Below are 24,994 nucleotides of genomic sequence, written 5' to 3'. Positions count from 1 at the left end.
CTTTCCTCTCAGTATTTACGTGTCAGGGAAGTGCAAGTGAACAATGGTTTTTTTCACTAGGTAGGCTTGAATAAAAAAAGTGTAAGGCTTTCTACCCCTATAGGAGGCACTGTAGTGGGAGAGGGCAGCATCTGCCAAGCGCTGCGCTCTGCATATTTTTGGTAACTCGTATTGTGGATCAGAACAGCTTGGATTCTGCTATACTTTCCTCAGCTAAAAAGAAAATGAATAGTAAGTTAAGGTTTTTTAATCTTCCTTCTTAGCAGCACTTTGTTTCCAACTTGCCTGTGTAGCTAAAGGTATTGGTATTTGAACAAGTTGTCACAGGATAAGATAGGGCATGAACTTCAAGCATGCCTATGACTGTAGCAACTGTGGACTCGGTGTATGCTGCAGTACCTGTGGAAAGAACCTAGTGCTTAAGTTGTGTTGAAACAGGATTTAATGGATAGTCAAGGAAGCAGGAACAGAAATACTGGAACTGTTTTCTTCCTTGTCTTTAGCACAAAGTTGAAGAGGAGCTACTGAGCAGCAGCAGCAAGAGATGAGGGGAAAGCCTGGGACTGTACTCGCTGTGCCTGATTCTGCATAGGGGGTAGTAGCAGTACCCCTGATTTATTTCTGCTGTGAAATGGAGGTTATTGGAAAACACGGGTTTAAAAACGGTTGGATGCTTCCATAATCAAATACAAAATGGCATTGCCTTTGTGGTCTAACAAGGAAATGTTTTGGGAAGGAGGTCCGTGAGACAAGCTAACCTGGATAAAGTATCTTTAAAGTTCTTTGGGATACGTTGAAAATAGGGGGAGAAAAATAATGTGAGTTTATGTGATGGTTATAGGTGTAGGGTTATAAAATGGTGTCTGCAGAAAGACTTATGGCTGTCCTCTTGTATCCAAAATAATCAGACATTGGGTGTTTTTTATAGTACAAGATTGCTTTGTAAAACAGTGAAAAAAAATTCAAGTGATCATTAACACATGTTGTGTGTGTCAACGTGTTTCTAGACACCTGTAATGTCTCCTTTATCTGATTGGTGTGCTTGGATACGGATAAACTAACTCTACAGGAGCTCTACTTTGTCATATGTAAGAAAATGTGAGGTGTGAAGAAATAAGTGTAGTAGTGATAGCAGAAGGGGATGGTGCATGGCTTCAAAAAAAAAAAAACAGTCTCATGAGCAACCTGTAATGTGTATGAAAAATTCGGTGTTAGAAAGTCTTGATGTAGCTACATCTGTGATGTAAATTCAGACTTCTCAGAAAGTAATTTAAAGCAATCTTGTGTCTGGACAGCATTTCATGTGAGGATTTGCTTTCAGAGTGTAAATTCACATGTTTTTGTTACACATGTCATGTTATTTTTCCACCAGATTACTGGAAGATGATTTTGACTGTTTGCTTCTTGGAAGAGTCTATGCTGTGCTCAGCTGTCATGACTTATTGTTTTTTTGTTGCTGTTGTTTTTGTTTGCCCCCCCTGAGAGTTTAAACTTTCAGAGTAGTTAAAGGCAACCTTTTCTGGGGGCCTTTCTGAGCCTGGAAGTGTTACTAGATTGGATTGACTCTCATCAGGTTACCAAATATCTGTTTTGTCAGGGTGCATACTTTTGACTGTCATAAAAAGAGGTCAGGTTTGTCTTCTTCAGAAGGTCTTTTAATACTTTGGAGTTACGGTACTGCTGCCAGTATGAAAAGTTTAGACACCTCTTTTTCTACATAGAAGTTTAACCTAACCTTGGAGAACAACAGTAAATGGGCTGTTTTTTCATTGCTATTTGTCACTGATGTCATCCTCCCCTTCTCTAGTGGTCCCCAATCAATTTTACCATCAGTGTCTCCTGCCGTGTCTTAGTTGATTCTTTATAGAAACTTCTGGCTAGTAGCTAACCTGACTGTTGTTTTCCAGATATGAAAACATAATTGGATATGCATTTGTATAATAGGTGTTTGAATTCTGCTAAGGACTTTTGAAATTTGGGAAGTCCTGTCCTGTGTTTTGCCTTGAACCCTACAGTTAATTATTGTACTTTTTGTGAACGGAGTCTTCCTGAGAGACTTGGTGCTAGCAGACAGATATTGAGTGAAAATTTGCCATTGAAGTGGTCAGAATTTTACTGTGTGCGCAGGAACTCGAAAAGCATCAAGACTTGTACTGCTTTTATTGCTGAGTATATTTCTCTTATTTTCTGTTTTCTGATTCACTGGGAGGCTTTTGATACTTTACAGCGTACATGTACAATTGAATTATTTCATCTGTTTTTAAGAGTTAGGAGTTCTGTTTTAAATAATATCAAATGTTAGTGGATACTTGCACTTTTTAATTTTGAAAGCAAGATTAAGTATTGTATCCAATACAATGGCACTGTGTGCTGGGGAGATAATGAAATACTGAAGAAGTACTTAACATTCCATGTATACTTACTTAATCTGACTGTATGACTGCCAAATGTTTCAAGGGAGTCATCTTTCCGAAGTTTGACTCCAGTGAGCTTTTGGGGTGAGGGAAATGGTCTATGTCATTAACCTTTGATGGTATGTATATTACACTTGACATTACACGGCAATTAAGTTATTGACAATGCTTTTTTAAATATCACAGTTGTGTGCCACCCAGAAACAAAACCCCTCTATTTGGGGATATAGGTATGTTTCTTTGCAAGCTAGCACAAGAGTGGCGGTACACAGAACTATACTGTCTGTAGGAGCTTGTGGAAATCCTGGAGGGTGCATGCCAGCATTGTTATACACTTGGTCAACAGGAGGTAAATAACAGTTAGAAGGCAGAGTGGTTTTAGAGGCATAAAAAGCAGTGGTGGTAGTTTTCATGCTACGTGTAACAGAAGGCGTTTAATTAGATTGCAAGTTTGCAGTGGGGTTTTTGGCAATTTTTCTCATCAAGCCATGAATCCCTTTCTTCATGTAAAACTAAAGCTAGTTTTGTTTGTGCTTTAATGAGCTACAGTTTATGCGATGACAAAACTGCCTTGGTTCACTGATACCTGAATGACAAAGCTCTCGGAGGGGAGAGGGGAAGAATTGTTGTTTCTTCTTTTTTTGTTTTTCTCCTCCTCCTCTTTTCTCCCCCCTTCTTCTTCTCCTCCTCTTTTCTCCCCCCTTCTTCTTCTCCTCCTCTTTTCTCCCCCCTTCTTCTTCTCCTCCCTCTTTTCTCCCCCCTTCTTCTTCTCCCCCTTCTTCTTCTCCCCCCTTCTTCTTCTCCCCCCTTCTTCTTCTCCCCCCTTCTTCTTCTCCCCCCTTCTTCTTCTCCCCCCTTCTTCTTCTCCCCCCTTCTTCTTCTCCCCCCTTCTTCTTCTCCCCCCTTCTTCTTCTCCCCCCTTCTTCTTCTCCCCCCTTCTTCTTCTCCCCCCTTCTTCTTCTCCCCCCTTCTTCTTCTCCCCCCTTCCCTCTTCTTTTTTCTTTTTAGGATTACCAGTATTAATACCAAGTATATATTGGGGTACAGAAGTTGTGTGTGGACTGTTTCTGTAGGCAAATAGGTGGTACATATGGGAAGGGTGTTTTGTTGCAGGGTCCTGCCTCTTAACCAAACACAACTGTTATTTTTACTAGGAAAATATAAATATTTTGTTTATGTTCACATGTTAAGCATAAAGATATGTGTTATAAATTGAGGTAAGAGAAGATGATAGGCTGGTTAGTAGAATTTCTGATACATTATGGAATGCACTTCATTTTGCAACATTTTGTCTTTCAGTTGGGGATTGTCTAGCAAAATTTTCAGGCTTATGGTATCAAAGCGACTTTGAAAAGGAAAAGAGTCTACCTCTTCAGAATTGATAAATACAGATTTTGTACTTTCTGTCCTACAATTTAAGTTAATAGATTGCCTGGTTAATAAAGTTACCTAGTGACTTACCTTGCTGTTGACCGTGAGTGGGAAGGGAACATGTTAAATGACAGCAGTTGTTCTGCGAGATCCTCCCCTCTATGGGCTAGTGTTGATGTTTGGTACTTTTCCATTAGCTGGAAGGGCAGATACGGCTGTCATAGCACTGAATGCTTGGCTCTACATTTTTATCTCCATGATAGGAAAGTGCCTCAGAGAATAGAAACAAGTACAGTGCTACATGAAGTGTGTCTTGCACAGTGTATCCCTGACCTTACTGTCTAGAGTCCCTGAATCTGAGCCAGCCCACTCCTCGGGTGGTTTCACTGAGCTCTGGCCATATTAAGGTTTCTTCTGTATAGGTGAGGTTTGTGTAAGGCAGTACTGAATAGTGGGATGAAATCTGGGTGGTTTTGGCCAAATGTTTACCATTTCTTTACTTGCAGTTACCTTATTGAAGTAACTTACCAGGTTTTTTTTCTTGCTTCCCTTTCGAGTAGTTTTGTCACTAAAAAGGTCAGAAGAAATATCGTGATGAAAACGTTTCTAATTTCTCTATGCAACGTTAAGAATAGCTGTGGACTTTGTTTCTAAATGTGAAGTGATAAGCAAAGATACATGTTTAATATTTTAGCAAAGAAAGCATATAATAGTTTTATTTTTGTCCCTAGCCTATCTACACCTCCTGATATTCACTTTTGATGGGACCTGAGGGCAGAGATAGTGACCGTAATTGGGCTCAATTCACCTTTGCTTTTTTCCTCTCCTCTGTGTCCCAGTTTGTTCCCTGTGATCTGTGCCCTTGCTGTTCTACAGATGAATGTAAATATTCTCTTGAGCAATCTCTGCAAGATGAAGTATTCTCTTATTTCTGGTTCTCCCCTTTCTAGCATCCACCATGCCTTCTTTAAAAAAAAAACCCAACCCCCCAAAAAACCAACCAACCAACCAAAAAACCCAAACCCAAGCCTGTGACATATAGGAGAAACAGCCATCTATAAATAACTGTTAATAAAACTGTTTGGCTGAGCAATGCAAAATGATGTTAAATGTCTAAGGATTTTTCCTTTCATCTTTGGTGTAATCTTAATGGTTATCAGTAGCAAGTATTTTTTGCTAATGAAAACAATTTCTAAGCTGGAACATGTCTTTGTAATAGGGGTTTTGTATCACTGCATTACAAATGCAGGAATGCTTCTAAGGGGGAAGAGGGCAGGGAAATATGAAGAATCCCAGATGCAGTCCCAGATGTGTTCAAAGTTAGGTACAAGTTTTCTAACTTTTAGAGCTGTAGAAGAAAATCCTTAGAAGTCACAAGAAAATGGACAAGTGTTCCCTTGCTGAAGCTTTCCTGGCTGAAGAAGCTGCTGCACGTAGCTGCTTGTAATTGCTGCTGTGCAGAGAAGACTGCCGTCTCATGTTTTTTGCCTTCTCTCTTCATGTGTTCAGTCTTCAGTCTGCTTGTCCAAATCAGCTGGTTTCCTATGTAATTTTATGTGAGAGCTAGGTCAAATAACCTTATCTCCTGATGGATCTGGGAGGGAGCAGGGAGTGATGGTCTCCGGTGGAAATGTGCAAACTCTTGAACCCAGGCTGCTGACCTTGAGCAAGGTAGTGCAGGGCTTGGACAAACCCCTGCACTGTCTGCCTGAGCCTGCAGTGGTTTGCACCCCAAAGTTACTCTTTTATTATCAGTTGGGACTGACTTAAATAAAGAATTCAAAGTGACAATGTTCTTAAATGTTGTAGCTTATTTAAAGGAGTTGGGGGAGGGGGGAGGGGGAGGAGGGGTTGGGGGAAGGGAGGGGTTGGAGGAAGGAAGAAAAAGAAAAGGGTTGAGGGATCTTGTGAAGACCTCTCCCAGCATGTAGGGTAGGTACTTGCCAGGTAGTGTCTCCCACCTGGGGGACAGCTGGCAGTTTTCATGCCATGTCTAGTCCTGGTGGATGGGCTGGAGTGTGTTTGCTTTGGAGAGGTGGAAGGGGTGCAGGGAGTGTCTTGTTTTCCAAAAGCAGGAGAAATCGTGCTTTTTAACGCAAGGCTATGTATCTCTTGTTTCCCAAGGAAGGCTCTGACTTGAGATTCGGCAATCTCTGACCACTGTGGAGAGAGGCAGCTCACTTGATATGACGAGCAGTGCAAACTTGCATAGACTTTGCCGCCTCCTTTGTGTGTGTGCCTGTGATTGATGTTTTTCATTGCTGATCCTGACAACTGGCACTATTGTACTGAGGTGAGGTGGAGAGAAATTGTCAGATTGCTTAAATCCCTGTGAAGCCTGGCAGCAGAGCTGTGGTGGAGGAAGAGGGAATACAAATAATGTGAGGCTGATTTCAACCCCCCGCCTTCCTTCTGCCCAGCCAGTGTCTTTGCAAGTACGAGGGCAACACAAGGCAGTTCCATGTGGGAAAGTTAAGGAATTAATGTGCCATGTCTTAGTGTTACTGTACTGGGGCTAAACAGATGGTGTAATTAGCCTACAGCGGTGAAGAGCTATTTTTCTGATAAGATAAAAGGAAGTAGTTGTGGGTGGTGGAAGAAGAGTCTCTTGAATTGGCAGGGCTTATAATGTGTTTATACAAATGTATGAAATGTATGGGTATTATAGTTCCTTTCCAATTGCAGTCCTTTTTTCTTTATTTTTTTGTTATTGAGTAGCTTGTGAGGGAAAAAAAGAGTTGAATTACTCTTCAAGACTTTTACCAGGCTCATATGGAAGAGTGAAGGAATCAAAAATAGACATTCCCTTTTCTTGGCTAACGGCGATTGTATCGCTTTGGAGCAATGGTGAAAGAAATATCCCTTTCGTTTCTTCCCACCGTACATGTTGGGAGGATGGTGAGGGTCTGTAGGAGGTCTATTCTTGACTGACCCCACATGTTGTGGGTTTTGAGCTCCTTCACTTTTCATCTCTGTTTCTGGCTCCCTCTTAACTTATTTTGGTTGGGATATTTTAAAAAGGAGAGGAGCAATTATAAGTAAAACTTACAAGCAATAAATGGGATTAAATTTGGCTTGCACTGTTCAAAAAAGAAAACTTCATCTAAATGAAAACCGTAGAAAAACAAAGGAACGGCAACAGAAAGAGAGGAAGAAAAGGGTTATATTGGGAGAAAACACATCTACAACTGGATCAAGGTTCAATTTTTGTTCATTTCCAAGTCGTTGAATCACTTTTGCTTCCTTGTGAAAAGGTAACAGACTTGCTTTTCAAGCCCAGCTGTTCATGTTTTGACCCTGAATCAGTAGTATCTGGTCTATCAACGAGTTAGTAATTCTGATTTTTGTATGGTTTGGTTAAAAATGGCTTCTCAAATGTATTTTATAAAAGACATAGTATCAGTGAGTAGAAAATGTGGCAAAAACAATTGCTTTGCAGATTTTTTTCCTAATATTTTTCTGTTATTTTTCCCAGGAAGCAGTTAGGTTTGGTACATTGGTTTTATTTGCCTTTGCTGATAGAGGCTGTGTTCTGTTGTGCAGAGGTAGTTCCTGCCTGTCTTCAGAGGATTTAGTTTCTCCCATTTACTCACAGGTATCTGTGCCCTCCTTTATCTGCTTGAGAGTATATAAAGTCTCTCAATATGTTGGGGTTTTCTTTTTCACCAAAAAACCCCCAAATCCAAACAACCCTCTAATCTAAATTTAAGCCTTATTTCACAAGTCTCCTTTTTGCATCCTCTTTCCTGGGAGAGGAGGTGCGTGGGGAGGGCTGCATTTTGGTGGTGGTCTGTATTAAAGCTTACAATACTGCTTCAGGAATGTCCACTGGATTTCCCCCCCTGCCCCGCTTGTAGTCTAAAAGACACCAGAAAGGTGGTCCACAAAGTGATTTATAAAGTCCATCCTCCAAAAAATGTACCTGCATGTTTCCTTGCATGGAAGCAATCAAAAGGGGAGGGAATAAAAATAATAAAGGAATGTAAAAGACTTTTATCCTGATCAATATTTAGCCGTAAATGAACACCATTAGGGCAACAGTTTATACAGTTTTTTTGGGGGGTAGCATTTTTTGAGAGGATTAGGCAGCCTTTCCATTAAAAGTGGCTGAGGAAACATGGTACTAAAAGTGATTTTTCATGAAGTCATGGTAGGTTCTTGTCCCTGCATCATGAACATCAGTTGAGTGCCGAGTGTGTGAGCGTGTGTCATAGCTTCTTTCGGGTGACGACTAGTGTTACAGAACTTCCTGCTTTCATAATCCCCTTTCCTCTAGCAGCCATGGGAAATGGGCATGCATGAGTGGATGCAGCCTCTTGGCACCTCTTACTAAGAAAATTTCATCTAGTTCTGAATGCTCCCAAACAGGCACAGGGGCCAAAGGATCCAAGCAGCAGCCTTAAGGTCGAACTGCAGCCCCTCGCTATAACCTGTGCCAGCTGCCTGCTTTCCTTGGCTTGACTGAATTCTCTGAACACCTCAGTCCTGGGCAGGTGTGACAGGCTAGAGCACTTGAGGGTAATAGAAGAGGATTTTAAAATTTAACGCTCTTCTGTACTGAATCCATTACCCCTTCAGGAAGGACTTGAGGATTAAATAGAACAAGGAGGGGAAAAAGAATAACAATGCAGTTTTTCTTTCCTGAAATACCATTTGTTTTCAAGGAATTACATACAATGTAATAATATATTAAGGATATTTTTGAAAGTTCACTTAATTCCTACTTTTGGAAAAGGCTTTAACAATGTAGCTGACACTTAGGTACCTAGTTTTAATGAAAGAGAGGGATGGTTGGATTTAGGTTAAATGTCATTCCAAGTCAGCTCCTCTTCTGGTTTGACAAAAACATATATATATATATGTGTGTGTGTGTGTGTATCAATACATATGTGTGTGCATATATATTTTTTAAATATACATACACACACTCTCTCTCTCTAGTGAATATATAAAACTAACTATATATAAATAAAAAACAAGTGTGGGAGCATGTACATTTCTTCTTTCTAACCTTCCTCTTTTGTGAGGATAGAAACTTGAGAAATAGTGATTATGTTCACTTTTATTTGTAAGAAGTCTACTGGAAGATTTAAAGAGATATTTATTGCATCTTTTTCTGGCATTGAGAAGGATGAAAAGCAGAGGTGTTTGAATGTCTTCCTGCTAGTCCTGATGTTCTAGGAGGGGTTTTCCCAGGAGGTATTACCATCACAAACGTTAGAGTGAGTTTCAGGGAGGGAACCTCTCTCCTCTGCTAGATCTCAGTATTTCAAACACTCTGTTCTTATTGGAAACCTGCAGTTCTCAAAAATTCAGAGTGCATATTTTTTTACTGGATATATATAAAGTTAAAAAATTTTGTGCCCCAGTTTCAGCTATTGAATTTTATTTTCTGCTGCTTTAATGTGTGTAATTGTTTCAAATGAAGATTTTTATGAATAAAAATACACTTTAATTGAAAAGTGGCTTTGAGTCCCTTCTAGATTTAAAAAAAAAAAAAGGGGGCAATTGAAAAAACAAATATTTTTGACTTAGAATTCTCCAATATTCAGACCTACAAGAAAATACTCAGTGGCATTACCCTTCTGGCTTGAAGGTGTATGGACTAGAGGCTTATGGTTAAATAATGGATATATGCTAAAAAAGGAACCTGTTTGTATAGTTGTATTCTCTATGAAGAATAGAATTGTCTGATTAATGTATATTTTTGGTCCCAAATAGTCTCCCTAATTCTCTATTTGCCTGAGAAGTCAGTATTTGTATGTTAGTGTCTTTCTACTAAGAGCAAGTCTTTAGAAATCACTAACAAAAACTTTAGTCTCTATTACATTTCTCTGGAACTGAACAAATTCTTAAATTCACTAGAAACTGCCTTTCCTTATATTTTAACACTCTCCAGATAAGCCTTCACCACTCTTCATGAAACAGAGGGATAGCAGGCCCAAGTTTGCAATTTTTTTTTTTCTCTTCCATGAAATGATTCTTAGCAGCAGTTAAAAAATCTGAAGCTGAATCTTGGAGGGGTATGAGAGATAGGAAGCAATAGGAGGGCAAAAAATAATAATGGCTCTTTGGTATGTAACACAACTATTCCAAAGAATTTATGCCTGATGAGGCATTTGGGTTCTTACCTTCTTATCAAAAAAGCTACTGAAAGTGAATGGTAGTCATGTTTTATGAGGGAATATGAAGACTTTATTTTCCTAGAAAACTGAAGTTGTATGAGAGTAAATTAAATGTTTATTATTTTTTCAAGTAATTATAATGTTTACTTGATTACATTTCTGCTTAGTTCCATGTCAGATAGATACATCCTTTTTTTGAAATGTGTTTTTGACTTCCAGCCCAAGGGCATAACTTGGGATCTGACTTGACTTCTTAACTCGTTGCAGACAACAAACACTTCGTGGACCGGAGTAGGTCCTCTGTAATAACTGTACAGCACTCTAATTTTTTTTTTTCTTCTTCTTAGAATTATGGTGGTTTTTTCGCCACCCCTTTTTGAACAAGGCTGAATAGGTTTATGGACGTTGTTGTATGTGTTGAGTTAATGAGCTCATTAAGAGGTAAAATGCATAGGCTGGAGAGATCAGAATTAATCCTTGGCTAACAATTTGTTGATTAAATGCATTTTTCAAACATATCTGAACTTAATTGAATCTCTTTATTTAAACATTGTATAACCATTGTCTTTTATTGTTAATTCAGTAAATGAGCCAGATGTCTGCTTTGACAGACTGAAAAAAAAAATCAGGCAAACTTTCAAGGTTGAAGCACTGTCCTGAAGTTGATCTGTTCTGCGTTTTGTCATGCCATGCTCTTTGCGGTGGCACGAATGTGAAACCAACTGTCAGCTTTTGGGGAGCAAATACCCTGGCTGTCTTTTTCAAAAGACAAATACTTCACTTTGCAAATAATACAATGTAACATGAGTTTAGAGATACTGAAGGACAATTCCAGAGTCACTTTTATTTGATGTCTTTTTATCTTTAAATAAAGAGATTATTTGGGGGGTTGGGGGGAGACTACTGGCCGCAGTAGTGCTGCACTGGAAACACTCACTGAAGCCGGTGTATTAGGCCATAGTTGAAGAGAATGCATTTCCTTTGTAGTAGCTATTGCTTGCTCTTAAGTATGTGCACAAACTAGTTTGGAACAAATGTTTCCATTTAGTTGCTGTTTTGATATATTTACTTTGCTTAGTTTCTCTACTTAGTCTTTCTTCCTGCCTGCGTCCCACCCCCCGTCCCCCCCCGTCCCCCCCCCACCGTCCCCCCACCCCCCGGACAAAATTACAGTCACAACAGCAACTTTCTAGTTAAATATATTTGTCTGTAGAGGAAGTGATTTAAATTAGTGTAATAAATGTCCATCACATAACGCTTGGCTTAGTTCACAAAAATTACTGTGTCCCTGTGCAGCTTTGCTCAAGTTAGCAAAGCTGTGTTTGGAGGCCAGGTTGGCCACAGAAAGTTAGAGGTCATCTACTGCAGCTCGCAGGTGTTGACATGCTTTTACCAGTATTAGAATTACACAGCATCCTTGCATGAGCATACAGACAACAGAAAATGTTTAGGAGGTTTTAATGTACAAATGTCCCCTCTCTAGAAATGCACTGAGATTACCTACCTTGGCAGAAATTCCCCAATAGACTAGGATATAACTGCAGGACACATTATTTAAGGCACTTTTAGGGACTTAAGATCAGTTGGTGATAAATCTCTTACCTTTAAACTTTAGTTCAGAACTAAAGCAAACGCTGACCTTTTGTGGTATAAACCTTGTGTTCTCATTGACTTTTACAGGTGTATCTCAAAGGAAAAACAGTGAAGCTTTGCCATGATTATGTATCAAATAGGCTGAACACTCTGCTTTCTGTCCTGCCCTGACAAAATATTTTAGGAATTTTGAGTAGTCGGCTTTGATGCATTCCATATATTGTGCTTGTAAACTTCTGGGATTATTGTATTTCAAGAGGGTAACAGGGATGGTGTTGTGTTAATCTAGGACTACTCCATTTAACTTTTATCTGAAGCAACACAGTAGATCTTATTTTGACTGGGCTGTCACTGCTACTTGCTCTTCTCATGTCTGAGGACCTGCAACAGTGCATTGTCACCATTTTCCAAGAGACTGTGAAAGGGTAAAAGAGTTCTTACAAAATGTGGAAAATGCCAGCTGGCTGTGATCTTTGGTAAAAATCTGACAAAAGCTCCAAGGTCCAAATGGCCTGAGCCATTTGAATAGACCTGGTTTTAAAACATGCGGTATATTTAAAAATGTTTTTTGTTTTAGAACCAATTCATGTTTTCTAAATAAAATGTTCCTTCCATCCAACACCCCCTACCCTGTAGTCAGTTTGCATCCTCATAAAAAACCAGAAGACCAGACCAGGTATGTTGATGCCAATCTTTCTTCCTTGACATTGGCGCTTTTTTTTTTGTACACAAATGTAACATAGCCTTTTAGTGCAACATTTGGCTTGTTCAAAACATATGTGATGGGACAGCTGTGGGGTAAAGAACTTCATTCTTATTCATAGTTTATAAAAATTTCAATTAAAATGATGGTGGTGATAATGTGGTTTTTCATCTCTGCATGCACTAAAAGCAGTTGGGAGGGAGCTCTTCACGAGACTACTGAACTCTTCCTTCTTCCCCCATTGCTTGTGGATGACACATTGAGCAACACTGCTGAGGGAGTGGGTTGGAGTGAATGATTGCCACAGGACACTTGTATATCCTGATCCCTCATTCTAATTACGTTTTAAAGTGTTGATACACTGAATTTCATAAAATAAAAACAACTGATGGGTGGCAGGGAGAGCGTGTGAATTAGTGCGTGTACTTGGTTGTGTCTGGAGGGAAGGAAATAAGGATGTTATATTTTGGGCAGACCCCAGAAATGTGGACAATTGGGGCAACAAGATTTTTTTGAGGTGGAAATAAAAAAAGGATGATTCATATGGGAGGGTGTCTGGAATGGAGAATGAAAAGGATGAATCAGCAGGAAAAAAGAAAAGCGATGAGGTTTACAGAGATCACAGCTTTAGAGTGAGTGTGAAAGGGATTACAAGGAAGTTTGGACTGGGAGGGAGAAGTAATAATGTAAGAGAGCCAGGTATATAGCATTGGCTTTACCAACAGAAACTATAAAAGAATGATCTGACCTTGCAAGCTCTCAGGTAAAGTATTGCCTACCTTTCTAACACAGAAAAGCAAGCATTTCTGCCCCACCTCCTCCTCCCGTTCCCTTCTATGTCTTTATTGTCTTTGCAGATAGTGCACGGGGCTTCCAGTCATCCTTAGTCACTGGCAGGATGTCAGAATTTCCTTAGGAGCTTTAATAGTGATTTCGTAGTGTCTTGAAAGTAGATATACCTATTTATGGAAATTTTAAATGATCTCAGGGTTTGACAATGGGAAGTTTGTAATTTAATGTGTGTGTCTTAGCTTCAGGCTGAACAAACAACAAAGTACTTTGACCTTGCATGTACTCATTTGGTACTGAAAGGCTTTCTTGATCTTGATTTAGACAAGTGTTTAATGCTTGAACTAAGGCTACTTTAAACCTGTAGAAGCATCTGTACAGATCTAATTTATTTAAGATTTGTGTTTGGAATTATGCATTCCATTTTCCAAATATCTTGGGTTGGAGCAGTTTGATAGGTTGGTATAGTAATCTTGGTTTGAATGGCTGTAGTTTACAGTGATGCTCTTGCTATTTTTGGCTGGAGGCAGATTTCTGTAAGAGTGGCTTAAAAGCACAACATTGCACATGTTCACATTTTGAATGCTGTTTGCATTTTTCATATTCTTTTTATATCATCTATCTTGCAAAACCAAATGCTTTTGCTCTTTTTCAGAGTAAATAGAAGAACTATTTTTAAAACTTCTTTTCCATTTATTGGTTTCTCTGTTAATAAGAGAAGAGAGACAGTGAGGGAGGTGGAAAGAGATACAGTAGTTCAAGCTGGTGTTTAATTCAGCTCAACAAATAAGAACGTTTTTAATTATCTGTACGTAGCTACTTCATTCAAAATTCTCTTAAACAAAAGCTTCCTTCTGTTTTGAAGCCTAAAATTGTCTAAGCACATCAGTGCAGTCTTAACTTAAATTAGTGGTTGTTAAAATAAGAGGTGAGACTACCCTACTGGGGATTTTTCCTCCCCCTCTCCCTCTCTGTGGCGAGCATGGAAGCAAAACTGTTCCTAATTCTTCAGGTTTTTTCTTCTTAAAAAAAAGTCCTTTTAGACAACATTTCACGACAATTTAAATTGAATTAATAGCAAACATGCTGAAAGTTTGCCTCTAGGTATTTTCTGGCAGAACTTCAGAACACTTTGTAGAACTAGCAGAAAGTAAGTCACTAAACTTTTCCAGCTAAAATTGGCTTGTATTGATTTCTCCTCATCTTAAGCCAATATGCATATGCATACAAGGAAGAAGCAGTATTTGCATTTATAGTCATTTTCTGTAGTGATGGATTTAATTAAGCGACTGTAATTTCAGTGAGTTGTCCAACACTGAGCTACTTCAGCCTTGTTTTAAGTTTGAATTAATGATGGAAAAAGGGATTCCATGCTTGCTGACATATGGCATTTTTCTCAGTGCCCTGTCACAGTGCCTCTTATCGTTAATGTTAGTGTGCTGATTTTGCTTCCCTGGGGCAAGAAATAGTCATCTGGGCTATCTGGTCACCACTGTTTCCTGGGATATTTGTGAGTCAATATGTTTCCTTATTTTTAGAGAAGTCGAAGGAAATGGGGGAGGGCCAGGAAGTTGATTTCTTGACAGAGATTGAGGGGAAAATGGTTTGCAGCAAGAGCTTCATCTTTCCTATGGTAGGTGGCAGCGGGTTAGCCTTTCCCCCTTCTGCTGGGTTCCTTGGCAGGAACTGGATAGCCTGCTTTTGGACAAGTGAAGCTGTAGACAGGGGATATTACTTAGAAGCAGGATGACAACTGAGCAGGACTGTGTGTGTGTGGAGTTGGGGAAGACCTGCATTGGGTTAAACAGCCTTTGGTCAAGCCAGGCCTTTTATCTTTGGTTACTGAAAGCTAGTCGAGCATCTCTGCTATGTATCTGCTATAGCATATATGTTGCTAGTCAAGCAGCATAGATGAGCCGTAATCCTTAAGGCAAGAAAATAATTATGCATCTTGTAATAAACATTGGTAAATGGTAGGATTTGGGCAATTACATTCTATTCCTGGAGATGCTTAAAAATTATAGTGTCTTACTGCTTTTTTTCTAATGCCTGGGATCCTTGATATGAAGGTGGCAGGTGTTGTAGAGTGTGCAGTTGGACATGTTTGGGTTTTTTTTCCAACAATCTGCATTTAGTCAAAATATTTCTGATAAACACGGAGTTTAAAATTACATGGCTCTCTCCCAACCGGTGATGAAACCTTTACATGTGCTGCTATCAGAAGGTGAATTTTAATTGTATTTCCTACCTGTCCCCAATTTTGAATAGCACAGCTAGGAAGAAGCAAATGGGAGGCAGATGGTTGTGTCAGAAGTTTACAAGAACTCTTTCCTGGAAACTGTTTTGCAGAATTCTTCACGTTAATAGCAATGATGGAAGACTCTTGTCTCTTGTTTGAGATCCTCCATCCTTCCTGTGGTAATGGGGAGCAGCTTCCATGACTGAGGAAAGTTGCTTGCTAGGCGAGGGCTTCTTCCATGTTCTCCTGTCTGTGTGTCAGTGCCTGGTTTGAAAGGGCTGTGCCCCCCTAGATGTTTCTGCTCCAAGTGGTATTCCTTCTGGCACTGGGATGACCCCTACCCTAATGGGGCTCTTGTCAGGCACTGCTAGAACACAGTCTGTTTTGTTGTGACAAAGTCATGGCACTACCAGTTTTCTTATTATTCCCTGACCTTTATCTAATTAACTTTGGATGTCTTCATGTGTATTCTGAATTACTGTCTCTTCAGCTCAGTCCTTGGTGATTGGCTAGAAGGTACTGAAACAGTATGTCTTGTCACACTGGAAAGATAATTGTATGAAATTATGAAGATGTAGTTAAATGTCTTCACCCCCCCCCCCCCCCCCCCCGCCCAGTTTTGTTTCATGCTTTTGCTTTCTTACATATTTTTGAAATACAAAGTTTAAAGAAAGGACCAGCAGGATGGATGCTCAAGGAGCAGCAATATATAGGATATGAAGAAGGACCCATTCAGGTCAGGTCACAGTCTGCAATACAGTACACAGATTGTGGGAGTAGAGTGGATCTACGCTTAGGACTGTGTGCTCTCACAAATTTTGGGTTAGCACAATATAATTGAAAGTGAGCGTGTGGTCAACCCCTTAATTTACAACATAGCGTAGCATTTTCTGCATAGAGCATCCTTTTAACAGGGTGAACAAGCTGAGTGAGAGAATAGTGTTCAGTGAAGATGAAGGCTGTGAAATCCCTGCTCTCCCTCTGCCAGTCGTGTTGGTGCTCCTCATGTAGTTTGGTCCATACTGTCTGGCCTAAGACAGCTTTTATGGAACTCTGTTTAGAAAGCATTTACATTGCACAGATTTCCTCTTATGGAATAAGTAGACCTGAAGTAAAACTTTATGTAATAGCAGCTGTGGAAGATGGGATTTGTAAACCTAGTTATTTGAGGTCACTTGGAAAATCTTCTGCCAGTTTTGTGTGATTATGTCACCATCTGAATGTAGAATAGATTCCTGTTAAGTAAAACAAGGCCTCTCTTAAACATCTTACTGGACTTCTTACTCTTGGTTTGCATTTGGTTATTTACAGGTTGGGCCAGGGATTAAAGTTGATGGGGAAGAGGGAAGGAGTAACTTCAGGGTCATGAAATGTGGCTAATTTCAAACCCTGTAATTTAATTTAAATTGAAACTTAAGTGCATTTGAATAGGTGGGCTGCCAATCTATTTTCTAAACCAGACATACCAGCCTTCTGCTATTTATTGTCTGTATTAAAACCTTCTCAATGCTTGAGTTTGACAGCTCGCACGTGACCGGCATAGTGCAACATTGCATGGTTACAAGTCTTTCTTCTCAATGCAGCTATGTGAAGTATTCTATGTGTGTTCAGTAACTTGGAATTTGAGTTCTGTAAGATTAGTCATCATAGATAAAATTCAGGCCTGTGCATTCTTTGCTTTCTCTGTCACTTTGCATGGAGTGGCAATTTGTGAAGGAGAGGGTACAGGCAAGGGATGCTGGGGGGGAATGGCTGAGGAGAGGCCAGGGGCAGTGGGACGTTGTGCACCCACAGCTGCCTTCCTGGCATGGAGGAATCTAGAGGGCCTTTGGGAGGTCCAGACTGGAAATTGGTACTGCAGCAGCAGAAGAGGCTGTTGAAGCTTTGTGGTTTTGTTTCCTGGGTAGTCAGGATTGCATGGGGATTCTCTTTCTCAGATCAAGTTTGGTCTGGTCACCTGGCGAGACTACGGAGGCTCTGTAGCTGTGCCAGCATTTCTGCACAAGGTTTTGTTGGCACAGCTCCGGTGTTTGCAGCCTTGGCATAGACTGGGGTGTCTCCCCAACAATGGTGTCTTAAAAATTGCAAGTGGCCGATATGTATTGGTGCTCGCCCTCAATAGAGCTTCAGGCTCATTGGGAAGGAAATGTGAAGCAAAATGCTACCCTAGATGATGTTTCTGTACAAGAGAGCTGTGGAGTTGAATGCCTGCTATGGGGGGTGGAGTGGCTCATCACATAGAAAAACAGTTTTCTTAAGAGCCAAGAGGCTTGGATTTCAAGTACTGTTTATCCTTGTTTCAGGGCTACATCCTCCCTTAGGATCAGTGACTTACTATATAAAGACAAATAGAGGACACTTTCAAAAACAAAGGTGATTCCCTAAATGAAGAAATATGCTATTTCATTTTCTTAGCATAGAAAAAAATGTTTTTTTTCTTTTCTTGTAGTTAATGTTCTCTCAAGAACGCTTGCCTATTGCACTTCACCAGTTCCTGTTCGTTCCAGCTGATTTTTGAATTAAGAAAAAAAATATGTTCAGATATATTAAAAATCAGAATGGAAAATAATTCTGATACCTGCTAGCTTAATATTTGAATTTGCTAGAATAGTGAAAAATATCTGTGCTGCCTGTCATATGTACTGTATACTTGTAATATTGTCTAATAGACTTGAAGCTGTAGTGAGCTTTTAAAATAATTTTGAGTGGCTAATCTTCTCTAAAAATGCCAAAGTTCATGTGTACCCTATTGGTAGGAATTTATACTGGTATCAGTATAAATTCATACTGGTATCAGTATTGTTTTTTCCCCCCATACAAAAATAAGGATGCCTTATCTGGGCTTAGCTTATGAGTTACGATATCCGTATTAATTTGGGGTTTTTTTTGTAATTGAGCATTTTAAAGCAGACTTGGACTAAGTAACAGTCCTGATTTTATGCAGACTGAAAGCCTCTGTGTTCTGTTGTCTCCCCCTTTTTCCCTCCCTTTGTCCACACTGGCAGTTCATGGCTTTACTGTGTCCCTTGTGATAAAGATAGTCTTTTTAGTAATTTGTACTCTTCCCCTGCATATCCTCCTATTGCCTTCAGACTTGTATAATTTTTTCTGTCCTGTACTACTTTCTCAAATTTCCTCTTTTCTTATCTATTCCTACACTGCTGTAAGAGTAGCAAATTCTAATACTTCCCTCTTTTGTGTTTTATAAAATGAAACAGGTTGTGTTATATATTAAATACTTAGTTATGCTTGTCATTTAATATGAGTTATTATTTATTTATATATATATATATATATATATATTAAGAAAAAAACACTCCAAGGAGCCTTCCTCTTGTTTGATTGGGAGGGACACGGCTCTTGCATGTGTGTGCTCATATACAGCTTATGACTTGACCCTTCTGACATAAGACTTCCTTCTCAGGTTTGAATATGTAGTTGTTTAATGAACATTAATCCTATAGAGATGAAAGATGAAGAAATGTACATGATGATATGAGCCCTCAATTCATATTTCAGCTTAAGAAAGGCTTGTATAGGCCCTTGAGAAATTTGTTACTCACTATTACACTTAATGTTGGTACAACAGTTTTTTAACTAGCTCGCTTTGTTTGCTGTTCTGTGATCTACTCACTGCAATATGGAAAGCAGATACAGAGCTGGCCAAGTCTGATTTGGAGTTAATAATATCCATCTTACTTTCATCCTGAGTCTTAAAGATAGGACTCCGTGTTTCACAGTCATGTGGACTTAGGTGTTTAACTGGAAAAGGTAGTCTGTCATGTCAGAGATGACTTGGTCTTGTATCTTTTACTAGTGAATTAAGGATAATGTTTTTCTAGGTGTGCTTCTAGTTCATGTTTGCTTTTAGCAGCAGGGGACTGTCATCGGACTCTCTCTTCTTTCCCTTCCTAGTTAAAACTTCTTTTGTTTAGTTGAGAATTGTGGAGCCTTCTTCAGTAAGCAAGGTAGCAATTGTTTTCAAGTCTTTTTTTTTTTCTTTTCTTTTTCTTCCCAGTAATAGGTTCTCCTCCTCCTTAATTATTTTCCTTGTTTTGTTTTGTTAGATTTGTACTGGATGGAGTCCTTTGTCAGGGCTCACTTTGCTAGTCTGCTGCAAAGAGACAGCCTAGTCTGTGAGAATCTTGTTGTGGACAGAAATTGGTGGGAAGGTTTCCATGCTTTTAAGGGCATGTGAGGTAGGCTTTGAATGAACTTTTACCCAATGTCAGTTAATTTGCTTAGAGACAATAGGCTGGCTTAAATGCACCTTTGTTTTTTTGCATTAGTCGTCAGAATAAAATTTAAATATGCATGTTGATTATTCAACCACAGAAACAGATGATGTAGTCAATTGGCTTCCAGGTGGAGTTGCTGTCATCAGGCTTACAGGAGTGTGTGAAGTGGTGATGCCTGGTCACAATGGTGTCTTTTGAGTTAGTATTCCACAATGCCAATACCAAATATGCTGCTGAGGTGCTGCAATTCCTGCTGGGTGAGGAGGCAGCATGAATTGGGTTGAAGATGTGTGCCATGCGTAACCTGGGGGCTCTTGCAAGTGGGCCATAAGGAACCTTCTTGGTTTCCTGCTCTTTTTTTTTTTCCTTTTTATTTTTTTTTCTTTATTTATTTTCTGTCCTAGTGTAATCCTCAGGCTCCTCACACAGCAAACATCACCACTGTGACCATGTGCGTGGTGGCTGTGCTTTGCTTCAGTGCTTTTTCCAGAGAGGTGGACAGCAAGCATCCCTTACCCGCAGCCTGTGCCCTCCCTTGGTCTCAAAAGAGAAAGGGCACAGTCATACCCTGGGGCCAGAGGGGCAGGGGTTTGAGGGAGCAGTGCTGCACGCAGCTGTGCAGCACTGCAAATCCTTGCTATCCTTTATATGTCCTGAATCGTGCTAGTACGGGGCTATTGATGTATAATCACCCATAGCGCGGGAAACAGTGTTAATGTTTATTGGCTTTGTCTTTACTCGGTTTGTTCATGCCAATTCTCATCTATAATACAGCATGCATAAAGACATAAAAATGCGTAATGAATACTGAACATCTGTACAGAGTGCTTTTGAGCATTTGTTTGGTAAGAGTATTTGAAATGCTGGCTGACTATTTAAAATGCCCACAAAGGAATCTTGTGATCTTACAGTGTTTCACAAAACTTGTCCTAGACATTTAAAGACAATTTTGAGCTTTGCAAAATAGCTTTATCTGGTGTTAGTGTTATCTCTTGGGTTTGAAATGTGGTTTTTCAGTAGGCATGTGTTTGAGAGAGAAAAGTAAGCCAAAATGATTATATATTAAACTGTATGTGATAAAATGTACCTGGGCTATGTAACATGTTCAGTATTTTTCCTATTGATGCTCACTTGAATTTCAATGCCTTCCAGAATAAATCCCCCCCCCCCCCCCCCCCAATTAGCTATTAGTCTTACAGATCGTTATTTAATGGATGGTGTATTAATGGACTTCCCACCCTAATTACTAAAATGAGTGCTTTGCAAATGCACTAGTCAATCAATGGTTGAATGTGTGTTGGATCTTGAACTCTCTTCTTTTTCACTGAACTGCCTCAGCTGTTTAGAACAGAGATATCCTGGGAATCTGTCTTCTGAATTTTAGTCACAGCTCAACAATATATAGAAATACCAGTTGTAAACATTTTGTCAATGACCTCAATGTTATTGTTAAGTTGTTACTTTAACTGTTCTTTTTGATGCTAATTGGAGATGGTGCTTTTGTTGAATGAGTAGAGCCTTGTTTGGTCCTGCCCCATAGCTCTTAAAATTCTATTATTAATGATAAGGTATGAGTTGGAAATGTGTGAGTGTGTGTGTATCGATAGCTACCTGTCAGTTAGATACATATAAAGGCACTTATATGTTTATATATATGTTTAAGGCTCTGGCCTTAATTATTCATATGCTGCATTAATGTAAAGTCCTTACTCTAAACTCAAATAAGGTATGTAGCTTAGCAATAATGTGTTGCATTTATATCAAGGTTCAAGCTGCAGAATAGTTGTTTAAGCTATTTTATTGAATTCAATCAAAAGATGTATGCTAGAAACAGTAGCAATAAGATATGGCCAGGGCTATTGTTTTGAGTGCTGTTCTCCTCCTAAATCCTTAGGATATATTCCACAGACCAGGCTGAAAACTCTAATCTTCCAGGAACTGGAACCAGGAAAGTGGAAGCTCATTGAAGAGCTTGAAATTCAGTATGAGGCTTAGTAGTGTGGCTTGTAAACAGCAATAACAGCAAAAAAAGGTGTGTTACTTAAGCAACCTGTGCCACTTTCGACTTTGCGTACCAAAGCTGTTGTCTTTTCTGAATGCTCTTGGCACATCCCAGGGTTTGGGCAATGGGAGGTGGTTGCCTGTGTACTGCCTGTAGTGAGCCTATTTGGCTCGTTAGTCTTCTGGGTCAGGTGTCTGGCTGGAAAATCCCAGAGTGCTAAACTGAATCAAAGAAAAAAAATCTGTTTTAAGTTGAAATCATTCAGTGAATGTAATAAACTTGCTGGTGAATATACTGGGAGCTGGTAAAGCCTTTTTTTCACGTGGGTCCTCACTGCTGAGCCAGTGGCTACACAGGTAGCTAAAGAGGTGTGGATTTTGTGCAGGGGATTGCTTGTTAGGTTTCTGAACACTTGCTTTCTGTCTTTTTTTTGGTCATTGCTAAGAATATTATGAATTGTTGCTAAGAGTTACCTCTCCCCTCACCCCCCCAACAATTCCAGGTCAAATAGACTTGAAAGAAGATCACTAGCTGTAGTGCAAGGCTGGGTGGACAATAGTGCAGTAAGGCAGTATAATCCTAGCTTTCAAAAGACATCCATTTTCTTCTCCTCTCATGTGGATTGCTCTAGAAGTGCTGAATAGGTTCTTAATGAGTCATAGGTTGCAACCCAGGCTGTGCCGTCTGTGCAACCCTCTTTCTCCCTTTGGCCAGTTTATCACAGAGCTGACACAACATGACTCTTTCAACATAGCTTCCAGTCAATTATTTTGAGGCCTTGGAGACAGCCAATATCAAGAAATACTGATAAGAGTGCAGGCTTTGCAAAAATGTTAATGGTAGATAGGAGTGCATTTTTACCCCTCCAGGCAACCTGTCTCCTTGAACCCCTGCTGGCCCAGCTGCTAGGAAGGAGAAAATGACCTTCATAATTTAATAAATTTTTGTTACTAAACTTAGGTTTTTGTTTCATTTTTAGGCAAGCCTTTGAATTTAGAAGTAAGCTTGCTGGTGTTTCACAAGCAGACTTCAAAGATTGTGTTGGTTTTAGAAATGAAGTGTTTCCAATGTTTGGATATTATGTATGCTTTGTTGAGTCTATTCTCTAAAATGACTCTACCTGCCATGGCTCAGCCATAGGTAAACTAGATGCATCTATCAACAACTCCTGGCTTTTTTTTTAAGGAAGACGTTATGGTAGATGTTTCAGTGGTTTTGTGTGTTCTAAGGTTTTCCTTTTAGAACAGCAGTAGCTACCAATAGCACTGGAGGCAGAAATTGATATCTCTTAATATTACTAAGAAGTTACATTTCTGTATCCTTAAATGAATGTGATAACCACTTTCAGTGGCTTTGATAGGCTAGTTGAAAAAAAAAAAAGCATGTAATGTTTCGAACTAAAAAGATGATGTATATAGCTACACACCCCGAATAAGTGTGAAAGAAAAATGTCAGTGTTGCAGTAAATAATCAGTTACTGGCTCACCAGCCTCTTGTAGTTCCAAAATCAAGACTTTGTCTATATGAAACAAGCAGACCTGCGCTGAGGAGTTGAAACTGTTGTAAAAGCTGCATAATCTGTTGGAGAACATGCCTAGTAAATTGAACTTTTGGACTTCCTATAAGTGAGGAATAACATTCACGTGATGTGAAACACGAATATAAAGTTGAAAAACATTTGTGCGTATGTAAAGTAAGCAGGCTTATTCAAGAAGAATTTCATGGAAGGAGATTAACTTTTGATGTGAATACAGAGAATGATGCCAGGATGAAGCAGAGTTTGACAGAGCTGTAGTACAAATCTGCTGTGATTCTGGGTGGGCATTTCCATTTATGAGCCTCTTTGAATGGCTGATGACTTCTGCTGCAATGAATGCTCCTCAAATTTTACACTTGTGTTATAGGTGATGCTGTTGTATGATCATTCAACTCTGTCTTCTCCAGCTGCTTTTGGATGTAGTTTGTGTGAGATAAGGTAGTCTCATACACCAGCAGCAATATATCAGATGTTAAAACCCCAAAGTGTGCACAGCTATAATGTAGAGACTTGCCATGCTAAGGTGATTATCATTTCAGAATGTTATTTAACCTCTGTAGGCTACCTTTTATCATCTTTTAATGGCTCAATCTGAATCTTTCTCATCCAATTCCTTCACTTACATGAAGCAAGTCTGGTTTACTCAGAGATGGAAATGGCAAGGAAGGGCTGCTTCATCCAAGATGATCAGAACAACCTGGTGGAAGGAAATGTAATTATATTTGGAAAGCTTTAGTCACATAACTATGAAGACAAAGATGTAGTGGACCTTGATTAGGGTCTGATGTACTAATGAGGTTTTTGAAGAGTGTTTTAATATAGAGTAAAAGTTTAAATAAACTAAAAAAAAAAATAGATCTTTTCTGCATTGTTTTTGTTTCATGTGTCCTTCAAGCAATGTTGTGGCTATCAAAATACTTCACCTTTCTGAAATTTGATTAGCTGCTAGAAAAGTGGTCTTTGCTTTGAGACAATCTGCTGTGAGACGGGTAGTGACAGTACATTGGACAAGAGACTGGCAGCTGTGAAGACTCCACTTTAATAACTTCCTTAGGTGCTGCAGCTCTAGACATATTATTTAAGAAATATTAGAAGAAGCATGGAAAGACAATTTTTTAAAACCGCGGTGAAGTCCAAAAATTATACACTTCAAGTTTTTCTGTTGTCAACAGGGCGTTATTAATCTTTTAATTGAATTCTTCCATGTAAAGAGCTGTCAATCATATGCTGCCCTGCCTTCCCCCCCACCAAGAATAAATGCTTATTTTGAGGCACAGAAGTTATGTTTACTTTTTAAAATTGAAATATCTTTTTAAGGTGCTCCAGTACAGTTTTATATCTCTATGCTTAATCTGTTATATGGTGACTTTTCTGATGGTTTTTACAGTTTCATCAACTTTGTTGTTGTTGTTGGTCGTTAGAATCTTTAGTCTCTTTATTTTCATGACTTGTACCAGCAGGGCTGGATTTGGGAACCTCTGGCTGGTGGCAGTAGAAGCAGCAGCTTGAATATCACTGTTTAATTTCTTCCCAGGGCATTTAAGATGGATTATTTTGCCTTTGGGGCTGTATACATGGAGAATTTTCTAACCAGTTTTAAAACTGGTTGGAGCAGTAGTGTAGATTGTGCTCTCTTTTCTTCAAATAGCGCTGTTTTGTCTGACCTGTTTTCTGTTGAAATAGCTTAGTAAAATGCCCCCAGAATGCAATGTTAATACACAGTTTACTGCTCTTCAAACACATGAGGAATTTCTTGTTCTACTTAGAGCTGTTCATATGAAACTCTGGATTTAAAATCACTTTGCATTTATTTCTTCTTGTTTCAGTATGGTACGTTGTTGTCAAGCTCGCCTTCTTAAAGGTCAAAACGATTTGTAGGTGTGAGCACAAATTTCAGAGTGGTAATTTGGGAAACAAATGTAGAAGATGTCGATTTGATGCATTTATCTGCTACTAAATTTAGTTTGAGTTGCCTTGCATTGC

At 39.3% G+C, this 24,994-nt stretch overlaps 1 protein-coding gene across 6 annotated transcripts in view; it reads left to right on the top strand.

Moving 5' to 3' along the window:
• PTPRK (protein tyrosine phosphatase receptor type K) overlaps positions 1-24,994 on the top strand; it is a 417,854-nt gene that overhangs the window by 41,498 nt on the left and 351,362 nt on the right. The window contains exon 1 of one of the 6 annotated variants that reach the window (XM_075035666.1): positions 2,479-2,533. The exons of the other annotated variants lie outside the window; for them this stretch is intronic. Coding sequence (XP_074891767.1) covers positions 2,515-2,533 — 19 coding nt within the window. The 5' untranslated portion in view covers positions 2,479-2,514. Of the gene's footprint in view, positions 1-2,478; positions 2,534-24,994 lie in introns of those variants that run through there. 6 annotated transcript variants of the gene reach the window in all.

Source organism: Buteo buteo, chromosome 9, assembly GCF_964188355.1.
Source record: "Buteo buteo chromosome 9, bButBut1.hap1.1, whole genome shotgun sequence".
Classification (NCBI taxonomy): Eukaryota; Metazoa; Chordata; class Aves; order Accipitriformes; family Accipitridae; genus Buteo; species Buteo buteo.
Note: the sequence above shows the minus strand (reverse complement) of the source record. Positions and strands in the feature narration are given on the sequence as shown.